At 41.7% G+C, this 20,185-nt stretch overlaps 1 protein-coding gene and 1 long non-coding RNA gene across 30 annotated transcripts in view; one reads left to right on the top strand and one right to left on the bottom strand.

Moving 5' to 3' along the window:
- Syp (synaptotagmin binding cytoplasmic RNA interacting protein) overlaps positions 1-20,185 on the top strand; it is a 57,967-nt gene that overhangs the window by 17,900 nt on the left and 19,882 nt on the right. For 15 of the 29 annotated variants that reach the window (XR_015273136.1, XR_015273137.1, XM_020943813.2 and 12 more), the window contains exon 1: positions 17,422-18,440. The exons of 1 other annotated variant lie outside the window; for it this stretch is intronic. Coding sequence is in view for 13 of the 28 variants with exons in the window: in XM_020943813.2 (XP_020799472.1) it covers positions 18,335-18,440 (106 nt within the window). In the remaining 15 variants the exon portion in view is untranslated. Of the gene's footprint in view, positions 1-6,710; positions 11,554-17,421; positions 18,441-20,185 lie in introns of those variants that run through there. 13 more of the 29 variants (XM_086839387.1, XM_086839377.1, XM_086839383.1 and 10 more) reach the window with 4 other exon arrangements.
- On the bottom strand, positions 96-829 carry LOC147642700 (uncharacterized). Its single transcript, XR_015273154.1, has 2 exons — positions 750-829; positions 96-366 (listed from the first exon to the last, which is right to left on the bottom strand). It is a non-coding gene; the product is annotated as an uncharacterized LOC147642700 (long non-coding RNA).

The raw sequence follows: 20,185 nt of genomic DNA, 5'->3' as shown, positions 1-20,185 counted from the left end.
AAATTAAGTATTCAGCATAATTATAGGAGTTTTTGTATGCTTCACATAGGGGAAAAGGTGTCCCAAGCTCAACTTCTTCATTCAATTCCATTCTATTCTCTGCAATAAGTCTCTATATTTATTTTATTATATCTAGAAACTGTATTGATGGTTATTTTTTTAAAGTGTATTTATGTCTGAGGCCCCCAGTGCACGTTTATATAATGCAAATGCAAGTACATAGCACTTGGGCATGCTCTTCGCGCCACATTTCCCATACTCGCCGGCTGCATGTGTTCTTGGCCCGAACCTGCTGTCCATCCTGTCCCGTTTCTGGTTAGCCCTTTGCCATGTCAGCACCTCGCATCATTTTTTCTTTTTTTTCGACTGGAATTAATGGGTTAAGTAAATAGCCATGTAATATGTTACAGTGCCCGAAGAGAGAGGGGGGATTGTGTTGGTTATGGTAAAAAGGACTTCAATAGCGGCGCTTGGCTGCCAATGCTGATATCCTTTTTGGTATTCAGCCATTATGCTGATGGAGCAACTTTAAGGAAAATGAATTCAAATATTTGTTTTACCAAAAGCTGCTGTGGCGAAAGGGATTTTATAAATTATGGTTATAAATAAGATATAGAAAAAGAGCCATATGATTTTAAGAATATTAAAGAATATTTCTAAATTGGTGGTCTATATTTCTAACTTTATATTAACAATAACTAGTTCTCATTAACATTAAGGTAATTTAAAATATAGTACTTAAAGCTTACCTATAACAGTTCCGTAAGTTATTTCTAATTGGGGAAAAGGTTTAAATTTCATTTGAAAGAATATATTAAGTAAATCGTAGCTTGCTGCCTTGGAAATACCCATGGGTTTTTCTCGTTAACAAAATATGTGTGTGTACATATGTCCCAAACTGAGTTCAAGGAACTATATTTCACTTAACCATGGTGGCTTTTTCTCCCTCTTGCCGGGGGAAATGTAGGTGAAACATTTCGCATTCATTTGGCGGCGACAAAAAGCGCGCGACTTGCACTTTAACCAACGCTGAAAATATCCGTAAACACAGTCAAAGCAACTAAAAGCGCTGTTGTCGTCGTCGCCATGTGTGCGCAGATTGCATTTCAATGGGCCACCACTACCACCATCCCTCCTCCATCGAGGAGGGGAGCTCCCTCTGGCATCCCGCATCTCGGCTTCCCCGGTTTCCCAGGACGCGCCATGTGCAAGCTGCAGTTGCAAAAGCGGCTGTTGCATTACCCCGTTGCAAGGGTCGTCAGTTGCGTCTTTTGTTTTAGAAAAAATAAAATATATATATATATAAATAAATAAAGAAAAAACGGTGAGAAGAACTCGCCCCATGCAATGATGCCGAATGGCAAAAGTAGGCCAAGTTAAAATTGATTTAATGCGTTGATTGCGTGGAAGTCGAAGCAGTTGCAGTTGCAGTTTGCAGCTGCTGCGTCGGCGATCGCAGTTGCAGTTGCAAATGCAATTGCTGTGGATACTGGCCAGATTTATGCCGCGTCAGCTGGGTCTTGTTTTACTTTCAATGGATCTTAATCTTGCCTGGGATCGCAGTGACCCAGAAAAGGTGAAGAATCCTCCACAGCGGACACGCGGTACACGGGGCGTATGCGTGTTGCGTGTGAGGTACGAACATTGACCCAGGGCACCTCTTTCTGTGTGTGTTTGTTAAAAATAATTGCCAGGCAACCTTCAGTGATTTTTCCGCAGTTTTTTGTTGATTTTCCCTGCTGGCAACGTCAAGTGCTTGCCTTGCCTTGCTTTCCTTTTGACAGCTAATTGGAAAAATGTTCGGAAAGTCAGCTCCTTTAGTTCGGTGTGGTGTGTTTATTCTCGCACGTAGACATAAGACCGTTGGCATGGCAATCGCTTCAAAAGGGTCCTTGGCTGGATGCGGAACAAGGGCGCATTATATTTTAACACCTTCATCCAATTGCCAGCTTTTTGTTCTATTTCCTTGCATCGATCCTGGCCGCTGTCAGATGCTCTACCCCTTCTGTCCCTTCTGCCGCGGGCTTAATTTATGGACTTTGGCGCATCATTCTGCTTTTTTTTTCTCTTCTCCCTGTGGCCGCTTCATTCCAAAAGTGACGACAAAACATTCCACAATATGACAAAAAAAAAAGAAATCCTTTTTGCAAAAGAATCAAAAAAGAACGCCATCGACAATTTAGATAAATTTTCCCACCAGCCATGGCCATAAAAACAAAGACCTCGACCCGAGCAGATCAGCGAGGGGTGCTCGCTCGCTCTCTCGCAGGATTTCAGGGTGTCCAGGCCACGGGTGCGGTCATCATCATCATCTTACTCCTTGTACTCACACTCACACTCGTACCCATACTCATATCTCCTTGGACGTAATCACGCTGTGCTCGATATCGAATGATAAACTTCGAGGCAGAGTCGCTGTATAAAAGTGATAGTGGTGTGCCAGTGCAGCTTGCCTCCAGTTTTCTGTGTGCTCAACGGCTCAGCGCATATCCTTCAGGTACAACTTACTCATATATCACAAAAGGATACTGCGCTCCTCCTGTTGTGTGCTTTTCTGCTTAGCTTTTTGTCTTGTCTGCGTGGTTAGCTCTCCTGGCTATTGCTCCCTCATCCCTCATCCTCGTCCTGCTGCCCGCTCGAAGGTGACACCGTGGCACAAACAATGGCCAAAGGAGGAGACGCTGGTCAAGCGACCGCCTCTCGCAAAGGAAAAAAAAAAGGAAGCGTCGAGCGCAAAAAAAAATTAGACGATACGAACCAGTCCCAGTCGCTGGCCAAAAGCAAAGAAATGAAAAAAAAAAAATTAAAATAAAAAGAAGTACGCAAATCAAAATCAACTCATAAAAAACTACGTTTTATATGTGGGTCTGCATTAAAAATGCAAATGTCGCATTGAGTTTCCTCCTTTCACGGCTCGTTCTTTTTTTTCTTCCTTTTTTTTTTGTGCCATCCTCCTGCGATGTCCTCGCTGCGGCTGGTCATCCACTTCCTGTCCCTGATTCTGTGTTTGGCATTTAAGATTTTGGGTAAACAATGTTTCGCAACGGTGACTAGAACCTGAGCAGCTCTAGGCTGGAACTATGGTTATATTTAAGGTTACTGAGGAAAAAGGCATTATTCAGATATAAAATCTATATAATATAAGATAAATAATACAAGAGTTTATATAAATAAAAAAAGGGATTTATATGTAATAAGAATTTATTATTTTTAAAATTAACGAATGTATTAAAAGAAAGCTGTACAAATACGGCAACTTACATATATCTTTTCGAATATTAAATCTATATAATCTGGGTTAGATATTTATATAAAATATGTATATATAATATATGTATATAATAGGAATTTGTTTGATAAGAGTTTGTTCTTTTAAAATAAAGTATTTTATTAAAAGAAAGCTGTACAAATACAGCAACCCATTTACGTGTATTAATTATAAGGAATGTTTCGGATATGGTATATTTTTTAATACGTTTTATAAAGAATATGTATTGTTAATTCAAATATTCTGAAAACGCCAGAAGGTATTTATAATATAAGGATACATCCTATATATACTATATATAGTCTCAGTTAAAGTATACAAATGTTTGATGATGCACCCTTTAAATCAAAATAAGAGGTCCTTACACATTAATTATGGATTAGGCATGGATCAATTTATGTTTAAAATGCTTATTAATAAATATTTTTTAAAAAATTGTCTATAAACCTTTAAATATTTAAAAACAGCTTAAAGCATAATTATATCTTAGTAAAAACCTATAAGAAAATTGTGGTTTAGCTTTGCTTAACCCCCAGGACTTTCTAAAAAGCAAACTCACTTATTTCAAGAGTACAGCAGGATCAAAACTCTGCAGCAGAATCAACTCTGCATAAAAATTCGAAAGAAAAATACGAAGAAGAAACCGAAATATCCGCAAAGCTCAATAAGTTTTCAGGCCCTGGACATTGTCCATCCTTGGCAAGGAGCAAGGTTCAGGTACATTCGAGGACGACGACGAGTACCTCTTCCCTGTGGCCCTACCTACATTCATTTGAATGCAGACAAGTCCTTGCGTCGTGATCTTCCTTTGTGCGGCGGCCAAGTGCGCTGCTGCTGCCGCTGCTGCTCCTGTCTGCCTCTCCCTACCCCTTTCCTTGGTCCTGCCCTGCCCTGCCCTGGCCTCATCGTCAGCAACCCCGGCATCTCGCAAGGAAATAAAAAGCATGCAGAAAAACTTTTATTATGCGCGAGAGGGGGAACATATATATATAAAAAAAAAATGCGATTTTTTATATAAAAATATTTGGAACGGACTGCGGCTGCTGGCAGGGAAGGGCAGGAGCGGCCGGGAAGGGGGTTGCTAGGGCGCATTTGGGGGTAGGCTGTGCCTGTGCCTGTGCTTGTGCGCCTCTCGGATCGCAAGAAGTGTTGGATGTCATCTTATTATTTCGAGACCATCGCTGCGACGCCGGCAGAGCGATCCGATCGCCTTGATGACCATGCGCCCGTGATACCGCCGCTGCTGCTACCGCTACCGCTACCGCTTCAGATGCTACTACGGGGCCACAGCCTCGTCGTCCCCCGTCAAGTTGTAAGCCTCGCAAGACTGTGGGAATCAAAACAGGATCGTCGCGAGGAGAACTACGGACATTTTTTTGTTGTTCCTGCCCGCCGAGCTTCTTGATGATGCCTCCGATTTTTGATGATGCCAGCTACCGTTGCTTCTGCTCCTGTCCCTACATCCGATCCTGATGCTGATGCTGCTACTGCTGCTGATGGTCAGCGCAATCGTGATCAACAGCGTTATCCTTTGAGCCTCGTTGCCTACATTCGCTCCGTTTCGTTTTCGTTTTCTGCCCTGGTTTTCAGAGAGAGAGAGAGAGATACAGCTTTCCACACAAGGTTGTTCAGGGAAAATAATACAGTTTGGAGTTTCTATAAATATTAACCATTATCTGGAATTAACGAAGTTCTGAATAAGCTACACCTGTTGGCCGGAATTAGGGTAATCTCCTATAGACTTATCATTAAGTACTCCTTATATATACATTTATAATTGTAATAGTATTAGGAATTTATAAAAGCTAAATTAAGGATTAAGATGAATATTTAAATTTTTTAATATTCAAATGTATTGTATAAAAGCAATTAACATGTTGATTCATATATGTATAATGACGATGCAAAGAATCATATTAAATAATAAATCAATTTTTCTGGGTATTAAAAAGAGAGCAATTAAGTTAAGGATAGCTTTTCAATCCCTAGTCCCAATCGGAATCAGATTTTAAGCTTTTTAGTTCCTTGAACCTATCGATTACTCGATTAATTTCCGTTCGCGGTCATCGCACCTGCCAGACTAACAAATTGAGTTGGCAAATTGCGAAAATCCATGATTCAAGATTCGAGATCCCAATGCGAGTGCGAATCCGAGAGAGATGTGCACATAGAGCCATGACAGATCTTATCGGGAGGCATCTAGATACGCTTTATTTGTCGCTCGGCCATTGTCCGTGACTTCGAGTTAATTAAACTTGGACGTTCGGGGCTCGAGGCAGCGGCGGCAAAGTGAGTGGATCATAAAAACGGATTGCCCGGCGGGCTGCGATGGGAGCAGAAGAATTGCAGTTAATTGAAATGTTCCTCAAACACGGCACACAGATACACAGATACACGCACACCCAGTGAGGGCGAGCGAGAGGGAGGCACAGCACATTGCGAGAGAGACCAAAGCCCATGGCGACAAAGCGCATCAGCGGTCGGTCGCGACTCTCAACTTTGTTGGCATCTTTCGGCAACGGCATCGGAATCTCAGTCTCTGAGGGGTCAATTCGCAGTGCATAAAAAAATCCACAAAAAACTGGAGGGAGGAGAGGCGTTTGAACTGAAGAACGAAGAGACCGCAGAGAGAGAGAGAGAGAACTGGGCGACAAAATGTTTGACTACAAGCCGGCGAAAAAAAGGCAGCGAGGCATGGCTCGGCGGCAGTGCAGCTAGAATTCTGGCTGGAAAAGAGCCTTGTTTTTAAACAAAAGATCTTAACATATATAAACTTTTTTCTCCTTAATGGATAAGATCGATCAACTATAAAAGTTACAATTATTGAAACCATCAAAAAAAGGAATATACAAATTGTTATATTCCTCATATTGAAAATATTGCCTACTTTTTGGTGGCTACGTATACTGAATATTTCAGATAAAATCAATAATATTCCTTATACAACCATTTTACATGTTTATTAATTCTTAAATAAATAAAAATCTATAAAAATGAGGAAATATAATTTATAGCTCTAAATATTTAAATGTTTAGAACTGCCTTGAAATGATGTATATATTATCTTTTGGTCAGAAGATAACTATAAGAAATAGCTTTTTCCCCGCTAGGACGCGGCAACTCTGCCGGGTGGTTGCTTGCGAAAAACTACAAAAAGCCCAGACGTTCTCTCTCCAACTTGAGGCACTTCGTCTATGCGGGAATGCTTATGTGTGTGTGTGTGCGAGAGAGATTGCAGTACTCATACCAATGCAACCGCCCGCCGCTGCGAATGCGAAAAACAAAACAAAAAGGAATCGCACGCTGCGCCTGTGTGCGAAGCTTCGCCGGCTGCTGCCGCTCTCTCTCTCTCACACTCCGTGACGATATTTCTCTCAGGGTGAGAGAGCGCGTGTATGTGTGTGGCTGCGACGGCAACTGCAGCTTTTTTTTGTCGCCGACGGAGACGAAAAGCGACGACGGCTGACTACCCAGCGAGCGCAGCCGGGTATCTGTATCTGTATCGCATCGCCACTCCACTCGCAAGTATCGCGGACGCGCAACGACCATGCGAAAATATTGCAACCACAAATCTGGAACTTTTTACACAAACGGTTGAGGAAACTCTGAATCTCATCAGCACATTTCGGAAACAAACGAACCAAAATCAGCAGCAATCGCAATCGAAATCAGTCAAAATTCAATTCTGGATCGGAGTCCGCGCATACGACGTCTTCAAAACCCTTTGGATATATCAACAGCAATAGAGCCAGCCATCAGTCATCATCAATCATCAATCAATCGAACAACAATAGAATCGAAAACCAACAGTTATCGTACCAAAACTTCTTGTTAGTGTTAAAAAAAAAGGATTAAGCAAAACATTTGCCAGTTTTTGTTTAAGTTTTTCTTTATTTGCTACATTTGATATATATATATAACAACGGTAAATCTTTAATAATAATATTCTACTATGGTTAAGTGTACAATTGTGAGGATCACAAGCTAATTACGCTTCTAATTTAATGTCAACTAAGTAAAATAATAACGCAAAAACGCACATAAAATATACATAACTATAACCAATATAAAATAATAATAATAAACTAATAATATCTATGGCCACGCGTTGCAAACTTTAAAAGCGCACGAAAATGCAGCGACATGTCTGGAAATGCATAAAAATTAAATACAAAATCTATAAATTTGAAACAAGTGAAGCAAACACAACTTAAAGCCCAGCAAAAACAAATCGAGTTTGGGACTAAGGAAGCGACTAAAAGTGCATATATATATCGTGTTTAGTGACAAATTATGATCATCAAGTGAAGCTAAAAACAAAAATAAAGCAAACTGAAAACAATTAAAGTTATATAATAATCCGGTTAGAGCCAAACTCTCGAAAAGCGACTGCGTTTAAAGCCAACAAAATCGCAATTCACATTTGCAATTTAGCCTTCGAATTGGATTGTACCCAGAGATTGGATTTGGATTCCCCGAAAACGCAGTCAGCCGAGACTTTCGAAATTTAATCTAGAACAAAATTGATCATAGCCAAAAGATCATAGCGAAATTGTAATCAAAATTTAACCAAGATACAAAGCTTTTCGATCACTAGCTTTACGTAACCCGCTGGCCCCTGAATGCAGTTACAGATCCCTTAGTGCATCCGAAGCTTTTGAAGCGGCTCTGGACCCAATACACACGATCACCGGAACGGGGCTTCAAAGCTCCACGGGGGTACACGCCCCATCCAGCCAAGAAGCTCGTTAAACCGAGCGAGAAAGAGAGAGATAGAGAGACAGACAGAGAGGAGAGCCCAACTGCAGCAGCCGAGCAAGGCCGAGAGCACTCGTAACTTGTTCTCCGGGCCGCCTTCGTGCACTTCCTGTGCAGCCGAGAGCGACGACGATCTGCAGCGACCAGCCCCCAGCAACAGGCGATCAGTTAGCTGGCGAATGCAACTCTGATTGCAATTACTGCAGAGCAGAGCAGAGCAGAGCCAACCGCCAACCGTCGCTGCTGCTGCATTCCTGGGCGAAAAGTGAAAGAGGGGCGACGCGCGACCGGTGATCTGTACTGTACTCTCCACCATCCGAGCATCCGCCATCTGCATCATCTTCCTCCACTCCGCCGCAGTCGGGCAACGTGTCGGAAAAGCGCGAAAGTGGCAAATAAATTGCACGCAACGCGAACTAAAGTCGTGAGTGCGGTGAAGTGAATAAATACTTGGTGAAGTTCTTGAATAGTGCAACACGACTACGACGATACGAATCGAAACTCAGAAAAAAACACACATTCGCATTAATTCGCATAAATAATAGCTAAGCAAATATTTTGGATTAAATATCTACACACACTCACAGCACCCATTGGATACCACTTGGATACACAGCGCCTGCCTGAGATACTCTCTAATCGGAACTTGCAGCAACAATTCGCTCGAGTAAGTCACCACTTCTGCATTATAATCGCTGCCGGTCTGGCATTAATTGCGTTTGCTGTTTGCCGCAACACACCTTTCCAGTTAGCAAAAAACAGATATGAATCTCTGATTTCGTTTTTTATGGAAAGTGATTTCGCACAGAATTTCATTTGCCATCGTAAAGATATCGCCTTTAGATGGTGAGTCAAGGTTGCGGGCTAGTAATCTGTTCTGAAGGTTTCTATTCTGGCAGAAATCGTGCGGATTTATATATACTTGATCATAATGAATTATAAAAATTACCTATGATAACTACAACCTTTGCCCTGTTAAAGAACCTTGTAGTTATTAATTAAATTTTATTACACGCTGGCAGGGTTTTACAATTATATTCAGAATTTTGCAACGCAGTGATGTAGTCATTTCCGACCCTATAAAGTATATATAATCTTGTTCAGCAGCAACAGCCGAGTCGATCTAGCCAAGTCCGTCTGTCCGTCAGTCTCTATATTTTTAAGCTATCTAAATTCAACTTTGCGGTACTTTTCTATACTCTCCAGATAGAACGATTAGGAACTATTGAAAATTTGGTAGAAAACATATTTTAGAAATTGGTATTTTCTACTATTTTATAATTTGGGTTTAATATTATTAAAATCGGGCTATTATTTCATATAGAATTATTATACTTCTATGTCATATTTTAAAATATCCCTTCTCAGAACTTCAACCTTTTTTATCCAAGAATATAACATGGAAAATAGTTGAAAATATTTATTCAGGCTTTAATAATAATGGTCAAATAAGTTATAGATAAAGATACTTCATAATTTAGATTATTTTAAATCCAAAAGAATTTATATATAGAAAGAACTAAGCTTGATTCCTTATCATATTTCGGGGGTGTTGTGATTTCTAACCACAAACATTCTCACACTTTTCTTGGAATTCCCTGAACACTCAAATTCTTTCCTTTCTAGGCTTCTAAGGTTACTCAGCTGATTTACAGTTAGTTGTCGGCATCCACTTATGTTTTCTTCCCAGGGTCTTTGGCTTTCAGAACTTTTCGGGTAACTTGAGGAGAGAGTGGCATTAACTTTATCCGCAAGATAAATACCTTTGCGGCATAACAAAATTCGATTGAAAATTCTGCGTAGAGCGCTGAAATTTGCTGTTTATTTTAACTAAAGTCATTTGGCATCACAAAAGTATTGAATGGTTGGATGGGATGTTCACGTGCTCACCTGGCTAAAGGTGGGTGTACCTGGTAGTGGTGGGGGAACCGGCAAAAACCCACAAGTTCATGACCAAAGTGCCGGGATAGCCAAACAGAGAGAAGGCGTGGGCGCCGCTCCCGGCCCCCTCTCTCTGCAGCTCCAGCCCACTGTCCAGTCATAGTCATCTCTCGTTGGCTGCAAAAGTATCTGTATCTGTGCATCGGCATCCGTGCGGTTGCAGTGGTGTGCGCTTATTTTAGTTACCGATACGACATAACGATTTTCTAAAAGTTCCTATACAAATTTACAGACAGCATCAACGTTTTTTTACACTCAGCCCTTGGGCATTTGCTCGCCGTTCTGTTTTCGCTCATTTTAACCCCTTTGAAGGAATGTTTTCGTTCTTTATTTCATCTTTTTTTCTCTTTGCTTTTGCCTTTGCCTTTGCATAGGAAGCTCTCGTCTGTGTGGAACGCATTTTTGTGGAACGTCGACAGTGTATCCCAAAGATATGCATGCGTTCTAAAGTCTCGCAGAGCAACGGCTTAACCTACGGGGTTTTTGGCCTATTCCAGCGGTATTTTCACTTTTGTTTGCGAGTTTTTATTTTACTTTTTTTTATCTTAGCCTTTTGAGAAGTTTCGGCAGCTCAGCTTCCACACGCCGCCACATAGTGTTGTTGTTTTTGTTCTTGTTTCCCCCCGATCTTCTGGAGCCGAGGGAGAGCGCCAGAGAGAGCATGTTTTTTCGCCATACGCTTTGTTGTGCAAATTCGTCTGCCACTCGCGCTGCTTATCGAGCGTCGCTCTCTCTCGCCTCGCTTGCCTGGCTGCCTGCTAGCTCTGGTTGCTGTTGTTTTTTGCCTGCCTGAGACTCACACGAACGTGTGTCTGTGTGCGAGAGTGGCGCTCTCCCTCTCTGGCTGCGTGAGTGAGTGGCTGAGTGTGTGTGCACTTTTGTCGCTGCAGCTTTTTGCGGACTGCGCTGCCGCTGCGACTGCGACTCCCCGAGAGTTGTAGTTGTGTGTTCGGTCTGCGGCTTTTGTTGTGCGACAGAATTGCGAGCGAGCGGAGCAGCCTCAGTTTGTGCCTCAGATACCGCCGCTGCTGCTGCTTCTCAGATTTTCTCCGATTCTCAGCAGTTTCTCAGCGAGCCGAGAACCGTGAACCGGTGACGTAGCCGTCCGCCATATTATTGCAACGCGGCTGGCCCGAAATAGCTCTCGCCAAACTGCAGTTAAGACAACAAAAACAAAAGGAAAGAATTAAATAAAAGAGTGCCTGCCAAAACACACATTCGAGTCGCGCGTAACGAAAATAAATGCAAACACTATAAACTCGCGTAGTTATTAATATGCTGGCAAAGAGCGCGCGCGGCAGGCGAAGCGGTTCGGAATCGGAAACGTAACGACGGAACGGCGGGCGGCCAATTGTGATCTCATACAATAAAAGTACACGGCTACCGATACGAATTAGGAATAGCGGTAGAAAATGCAGCAGAAATAACAGTGCAACGCAACGCCTTCAATATATCTCAATATCAAATATAGTTCAAAGATATAATACTACTGTACCGTCGGGTATATTATTCTATTGTATTCTGTGAATTTCCTAGTGCAAGCCAAATACAACAAACAAAAGACGGGGCGGCGACCAAAGGAAGAGGTAATTTCAGTACATTTGCCAACTGCATTTTGCAATTAGCAGCAGAGTGCACACATACACACCCATACAAGCGTATGGGGACTGCAAAAAAAATAAATAATATAGAAAAAAAGTGAGCGAACACATTATCGTCGTCGTATCAAGTGCCTGTGTGTGTGAGATTGTATGGGGCGATGTATGTGTGTGTGTGAACAACGTTCCGATGTAGGAACAAAAAGCGACGGCATTTTTACTTTATTATTTCTTTCGTTCTTCTTCTTATTTTGCATTTTTTTGTTGTCGTTTTCGTTTTATGTCTTTCTTTTCGGCGTTCTCTGCTCTTCTCCTTTGCTTTCTTGCACTGCAGCGCCCCAACATTGAGTGGCTGTGTGTTGGTGTGTGTGTGCAAAAATTAGAACCGTCTATTTGTGTTTATATATCCATATATATTTACATATATTCCCATGGGGTATAATTCTAAAAGTGCCAAACAGCTGACGCATGGCGTGAGGTGAAATGAAATGAAACGAAATTTAAATGTATGTGCGTTCAGGTGTTTTTTACGAAATTAAAAAAATAAAACGGACAACGACTACGACAACAACAACAACGCCCACCGTTTGCCGGCGTTGTTCAACACTGCACCAGCACACACACACAGACACACACGCGCGACCGAAACACGAGACCCCACAATGAAAGCGCCCCCAACACACATACACACACAGGTTGGTTCTCAGGAAAAGAGAGGTATTTTTTTGCGAAGCTTGGTTGCGGTGCGTGTGCTTGTGTGTGTGTGCGGCATTGCATTTAACATCGTCACAATCGCATTAAAGCGCCGTCGTCTACCTCTTTGGTATCCCCCTCCCTCACATTACCCGCTCCAACAGCCGCCCGTTTCCACCATTTTGATTTTTGCGCTTTGCATCGTTCTCCGCTTGCGCCTCCCTTCTTATTCGTTCGCTTTCCCTCATCCTCCTTTATTTTTTGCTCAGCTCCAATATCTCGCCGCTGCCGCCGACGCCGCCGCTTAAATCATTAAAAAGTGAACTTAAAATAAAGAAAAGTCCAGACACAGCCCCGTACGATTGTGTGTGTGTGTGTGAAACCGGTTTGTTCTGCCTTCGTATCGAAGATTTTTTTTCACTTTTTTTTTTACTGGCAACTTTTTGTTTGTTGCCTTGCCTTGCCTTTGCAGTTTGGCTTTTGGAGCAGTGCATCCTGAAACAGGCGCAGCCTGCTTTTCCTCCTGGGCTCCATTTCTCGGCCACGTGTCAACCAAATGGCGTCCACACACACACAAACACGCATGCACCGCAACTTTTAACCCACACATATGCAATTGTGAAAACCGGCCGGCGAGTGCAAAAGGGGAGCACAGACGAGGAGAGGAAAGTTTGCTGCTTGCAGCGGCCAAAAGCTTCGGAGTGCAATGCGCTCTCCACAAAGAGAGAGCATCGAGAGAGAGCATAAGAGCGGCACACACATACAGTGCAATTATTTGCAGTTCTTCTGCTTCCGTTTCTTCTTCTGCTGCTTTACTTCTTCTTCTTCTGTTGTCTGTCGCGTCCTCATAGCCCCCTGTTTTACCCCACCCATGTGCGCATAATTTGGCGCTTCGCCATGTTTTCTCCTTTGTAGGAAAGCTGCCCCCAAATGCGGCTCTCATTCCGTTTGGATGTTGCATGATGCATGACTCTTGGCGCTCAACGAATAACATGGCCGGCGGTGGCAAGGGGCTTTGGGTCGGATTAGGAGTTGGAGTTGGGAGTCGGTCGACTTGGGAGCCGTGTTAAGTAATTTTCTCCACCGCTTCGTCGCTTTCGCTTCGCTTGCCGTGCATCTTCCCATTAATTATTCAAATTGAAAATATGTATTAATAAGGTTTTGAGGTAATTGTTCTCAAAATGTCGCCTCGGCTTCGAGTGCAATTTGTAATCAATAATTGTGTGACTGTTGGTTTATTGATACGTTGTGTGATCAATTATTGTGATGGCAAAACAGAATTATAACACTTTCTTTCAAGAATTCTTTTTCGAAAGCTTTAATTTATTTATTTTTGGGAAATAATTGAGTTTATAAAATTATTTCCCTTAGTAAGTGTATTTTATTCTTCAATTTTAAGAAATAGGCTTTTTAATGTATTGTTTTAAATTAAATTAAAAGGAAATTTCTGAAAACTCTAGGTTAAAAAATAATTATTTGAAGCACATATTTCCCAATGAACACAATGATTTATAATAGGATCTTAAACTGACTGCAAATCTAAGAATCATGTTGGTAAAAATTCAGAAAAACTGCTTTAATTTTACATGTATTATTATCCAGCATTCCTTTAAAATGTAGAACTTTCCCATTAATAATTTAATATTCTAGAAATATGCCCAAGTTCTCTGTTCCCTTCTGCTGTCTCTTCTCAATTCTTTTAAATAACTTCCCAGCTCGGCACACAACACAATTTATTCAGGCCACTTTGAATACCGTTGTGGCTGATGTGGCGCGTTGCAATCAGCGGGTGCCGTGCCATCCAGAGTCATCCACCGCCAGGACATGCCGCCTGTTCCGAGCCAACTCCCCGGCCCTGCTATATGGGGGTGTAATGCATATGGCAAAAGGCACCACAGCGGGTGGCACTTGGAGCAGCCTAATTTCGCAAATAATAAAATATGCTGAAATAAAAATGCAAGATATGCGCTCAACGAGACTCGTTTACCATCTTCCCTTGCCCCCTCCCCCCATGCCTCACACTTCCCCTTGCTGCAAATGCAATGCAATTGAGCGGCGCCTGCAGCCGGCACTTTTCTAATTCGCTGAACTATGGGGAACCACCGGGAGCCAGTGGCAGGGAGCCTGCCCCAGCTATCTCCTCGGCTTAGCTCATGTTCCACCCGGATTGGGCTGGGGCTTTGTGTCGGATTGGATTGTGTTGGCCGGGCTTTTGGATGGGTTTTAGTTTAGTTAGAGAGCACACAAAAAGCGCTTTTTAGTTTCCACCGGGTCGTGTGGCATGTGCCTCGTTTTAGTATCTGTTTTTTGGCCACCTTTCAAATGCTACTTTTTTTTTAAGGTTGTAGCAAATTCTCTAATTACAACTAGGAGATTAAATATTTGGCTGGGTTCAAAGGGAATTAATTAAAAGGCTTCAGGTTTTTCTTTGGTAAATGGTTCTATTGGAGATATTTATGATACAGTAATAATAATATTTATGATAAGATAATATTTAAAATGATATTACGACCATAAATATTATAATAAACCCTATCAATATGATAAACCCAGTTAATGTAATGATTCCTATTATATTTAAAGTTAAAACCTGGATCCTGAAGAGTATATAAAGCCTCTTAAACACTCGAAACTTCACTCAAAATGTTATGAATATAGTAAAAACATATGTTTTAATATGATTCTTCATTTGTAAGAGTATTTCAAACTTCGTTCTTTAATCCTAGGCATATTTCCTTGTTTTTCCTTTCTTATTTTTTTTTTGCTCTGAGCCAATGTTGTTGTAGTTGGCTTTCTACTTTCTACGACTCTTGCTTCGACTCCTGGGGGGCATCTTTGCCAGCCATAAAAAAGCACACCATTTTCTTCTCTTGGCAAACTTTTGTGTAATTTTCATTTTGCGCTTGTCGCGTGTCCCTTTCCCCACCTTAAAAAACCTCTCCCCCCTTTGTGCCCAAGAGCCAATACGGCTTTATGTACTGTTGCAGAGGCACGTTGGATGTCGCTTTTGCACTCCTTATTTTTGGCAGTTGCACAGCGCAAATATACGGATAGACACAATGGCACACACACACAACTGTCGTTGCCGCAATGCAGTGAATTCGGTGGCACTTTGGTTCCGGGTTCTGGCCTGGCCAACACGTGACTGACCTCCACGGTTTGGTTTGTTCTTTTTCTTTTTTTGGGGAGAGTCACAGGATGAGGATGAGGCTGAGGATGGTCGCCATTTTCATTTGTTGATGCGGTCGAACAGCGGCATCCCTGCACTTTTGCGGCCACAAAATGTGAGCATCAAATATTGAAAACATTTTCCCCAACCGAACCCCGGGCTCAGTGTGCTGACTTTTTACGGCTGCCTGGCCAGGGAAATGTGTGGATATGGATGTGGATGGATGTGGTGTGCCCTGCCCGCCCCCTGGTGACTTGGCCGGGGGAGAAAAAAAGAAGAGTTTCTTTTGGCAGAAATTCCAGTAGGCAAGTTGCGCCTGATTGGTTTCTTGGCAAGACGAAGACCCACAGAAATGTAACGAGGCCCATTCCGTTTGCTGTTTACTCACATCAACCCGACTTGCAACTTATGGCCATGTTATCTCTGATTTTGGCACCGTCACAACGGCAATCGGGAGCAGCCTGGGTCCTGGTGAGTAATTGGGAGCGATGCTCTGCCGAGATGTGACTTCAGATTGGTCCATGTTTACTCAGTGATAAGATAGATAGCAGACAGATAGAACAAATATTGCAAATGGAAAGATTAAGCAAAGTGAGGAAGGGGAATAACATCAAGACTCCCAATTACCCATCCATAATTAACTTCTCAAATATTTTGTAATAATTGAGCTACGTATGAGTAATATTTCACCAAGTTAGCTTTGAATTTCACTCAAGTATTTCCATTTTAAAATTCACTTATTCTACTTAGCTGGCTTCCACTTTAATTTCCTTTGAAGCATTTCAAATATTTCATTAAACTTTAGCTCCATAAATTACAATAAATTTCATTCATTTAATATTCTCCTTAGAGAGAGGGGGAATCCCCCCCTATCCTGTGCAATCTCCACCGTTGTCTGCCTCCTGTAAGGCGATTCCATCTAATTTGCTTGGTTCGCCTGCACTTTGCTGGAAATTTGTTCGTTGTCGCAATGCCATAAATTCTGCAACTTATGCGGCCAACTGGCCGCCTCCTAATACCCTGCCCGCCCAAACGACCCGACCCCCTTCCTTGGCTATAAATTACAAGAAGGCATTTGCCACACTTCCGTTCTTCGGCTCGGTTTCGGCCTGGTCTGCAGTGTCTGCCCTGGCTGCCGTGTCTGCAGTTTCCTCCGGCCAGGCTGGAGTTATTTTTGTGCCTTAAATCGGCTTAACTGGGCGCTCCGGGGCTGTCGTTTGTTGTATTGGCAGTATGTAGTAGTAGTTAGTTTGGCTCATCTGAAAATCAATAAACCAAAGGAACTGCCATTGTTGTCGCCGTTGTCCATGGCAATAGCATTTAAATGGCGTTGGGGCTTCGTCTTGAAATTCACCTTTTTTGAAAAAGCCAGGAACTTTAAACACTTGCCCCATGCATATGATGATGGCATTGGGAAACAACCCCCAGATATATATATATATATATTTGTAGTTTCTACAGTCTGGCTTCGGAGTTAGCAAAAGGGCGTTGTAATTCTAGACCAGACACTACCGCCACTTGGCGACGCATTGTCTGGTGACGAACAAATGTGGCAAAACGATTTATTCGGCTTTATCAGCAGTTTCCCGTATCCTTTGTCTCTCCCATCGAAAGGAGCAGTAGAAGTAGTCGCATTAAGTGCTTCTCTCGCGTGGCGGTGATTTGTCATATCGCTGATTTACTAACCTTGCACACCAGGCATTATCTCTGGTCCTGGGTCCTGGTCCTGGGCTCGTAACCGGAATCGGAATCGAAAGCCAGTCCTGGGGAGTTGAGGCATTCCACCCCTGCGAAGAGGGTGACTTTTTTTTTTTTCTTTTTTGCCGAGGGTGTAACTAACCGACACAAGTGCAGCCAGGATATGCCTGTATCTGTGTGTAAGTGTGTGTGTTCTTGCGCATATCGCCGGCATCAACATAAAATTTATTGAGGTAGTTGCCAAGCGGCTCTGGCAAACAAAACGAACAGGGTTCCTTAACATGCAAACGTTTCTTTTTTTCATTTTATTTTATTTTATGCCCAGAGTTGCAACAGAGTTGAGAGAAAAAGAGGGCAACCCTGTTGTCATAACAAGCATGCATGCATATAAAAAATGTTGGCTAACACACACACACACACAAGTCGGCAAAGCCGGCAAAGTGTTGCAAATTGAAAAGGTTCACCTGAATAGCTTCCAGCCGGGATGCAACCCTAAATTGGCCCGGGAATGTGGCCAGTCTGTGTCCGGTGTAAACCCCCGTTTTTCCCCTCAGAATCCAATGTATTTGCCAACACTGCGTATGAGAAATACCTTTTATCGATATGTTTGTTATGTTCCTAATGGAATTTTCACATGCCTCCTGCATTTGTTGTCTACTCACTATCCATTGGTTGTTTGTTTGTTTATTATTCATTTCCTTGCAGTGCCCATTTTCCTGCACATTTTCATGGCGCAGACCCACCCCCCATGGTGTTTTCCCCTCTTTTGTGCTTGTCGCCAACACTTTTCACTTACAGTTCGCTGCGTTTTTCGCGCCCAACGAGACTGGCTTTTATATATTTTACATCATTTACAGGATGTGCGAAAAGGACTATTTGGTATTGTTTGTTGTTACTAACCGATGGCACTGCAGTTGTCATAAATATTTGCTCTATAGTAGTAACCCTGCTGATTTTCTTATCCATCATAGTTGGCTTTTGCAGGTAGACAGATGTCAAATGTCATTAGGTCCCTGGGTCTCAACAAATTTCATTTCATTCATTTTTTTTTCTCGAAACGTTTCGGAACACCTCTCTCTCTCCGGCCGCTGATTAGTAAAGCAAAAAAAAGTACCATTTTCAAAAAGAAAGAATCGAAAATATTAATTTCAAACGAAATTCCGAGTCTTTGAAGGAAATTTATAAAATTCTCAATTCTACTAAACGGCAATGGAGAGCAATGTGAAGCCAGTTGATGGAGGCGGTGGTGAGCCGTTGTCCACAAGCCACAAGGATCGCCTTCCAATCCCGACAACGATTGCGATGGCCATTCGCAGTGAGTAGAAGGAGAGCATTCAATGTTCAATCGAAAAGTGTGTTTCAATGTCAGCCAATGTGCGTGTGTGTGTGGAGCAGGGAACCAAATATTTGCCAGCAAACGAAATTCGCGATATAAAATAAAAAGGGGGGCAGTGGGGCGAGGTGGAAGAAAAAGCAACAAACAAAAAGGCAAAGCTATAGAAATTATTTAGAAATGTTCGCGCTCATAATCTAACGTTGCTTTCCGCTCGCTCTGGGAGCGATATTAGAAGAAGAAGCTTTGCTGATATTTTGCACATGTTACGCAATTATCGCTCTCGGCAAGTTTTTTTTTCTTTTCGTGCTTCTATTTTTTGCAATTTATTTTATTTTTTTTGCAGCTTGCTTCGTTTTTTGTTTGAACGTGGTTGTCATACACACACACGCACACACTCACTGAAAATAGCTTTGCTGATAGTGCTAAGGTAGATTTCTATGAATCTATTGGTTTTGCACACGTATACACACACATATCTGAATGGGTGTACATGTGTTTGCCACTTGACAACTGCGGAAAATTTGCATTTTCATTATGAGTCGTTGCCATAAATATTCATTTATGATAAATTTGCTGCTGAATGCAGCTGCAGGTTGTGTGTCTGTGTTTTGGTCCATTTTATGCAGTGGGAAAAATAATATTAGAAAAGTGCGAGTTATAACACTAACCAAAAGAAAACAAATAATATATATTTATGTAAAAAATAAATTATACACAAAAAATATAACAAAAATAAAGTAAAACAATAATAGTAAGGCTTTCGGTGTGACCTTTTACTAAATGAAAATGAAAAAATATTAAAAAGTGTTTTACTTCATTATAGAAGTCAAATAATTATATTTAATAAACTAAATACACATAATATATATGAAAATGATTTTAACCATTTAAAAATAAACCCTTCAAAGAATGCAGTGTCATAACACCATAATAGATAAATTTATAGTTATTGTGTACATTGTACATATATTGCTCACAGGCAAAATGAGTTACAAATCTTCTACCTATATTACCCACAAGCTCCCACTAAATATTTACAGTTAAAACATCTAAATTTAATTTGCGACAACTAGCAACCAAGTGTTAAATTTAAGACCAGAAGTCTATTTAACCAATTAATACCGTACAATAACCAATAAAATAGACACCTAGAGAACTAGGAATTAAGAACCTGATAAATATATATATGTCAAGATATCTCTGTGGTTACCATGGCAACACTGCTGCTACGTCACTCTTATCGGTCATTAAGCGAACCTCTCCACATGGCGTATACGCAACGCGGCACGCATAATTCGCCGAAACGGGCCTCTTTTCGATTGTTTACATTTTTTGGCCGCTCTCTCTTTCTTTGCTTCTCACGCACTTTTCGTGAGTATGTTGGCACCCACTCTCTATCACTCTATTTCGCGATTTTTGTGCGTTTCGCATTTTGTTTGAAGTCAATGAACTTTGGGGGCTTTTGTTGTCTGTGTGTGTCTCACTCTCTCTCGCAGTCCGGTGCGTGCGACGATGCGTAAGTTGCGAATTCTTTTCTTTTATTATTTCGCAAAATTCGCGCGACCTATTTTTTTCAGGCAGTCGAAATTTGTTGCTATTTTATAGCGTTCGTTGAACTCGTCAAGGTAAATAAATGGGAAGTGAGATGAATAGAGTTCATATCTGCTAAATAGGGAATATCTTTCTTATTTTTGTATTATTTATTTATATTGCAAAATTCATTT

Source organism: Drosophila serrata, unplaced genomic scaffold (assembly GCF_035046125.1).
Source record: "Drosophila serrata isolate PLE 108 unplaced genomic scaffold, ASM3504612v1 contig_364, whole genome shotgun sequence".
Taxonomy (NCBI): Eukaryota; Metazoa; Arthropoda; class Insecta; order Diptera; family Drosophilidae; genus Drosophila; species Drosophila serrata.
The sequence above is the reverse complement of the archived record's forward strand: the minus strand, read 5'-3'. Positions and strand labels throughout refer to the sequence as shown.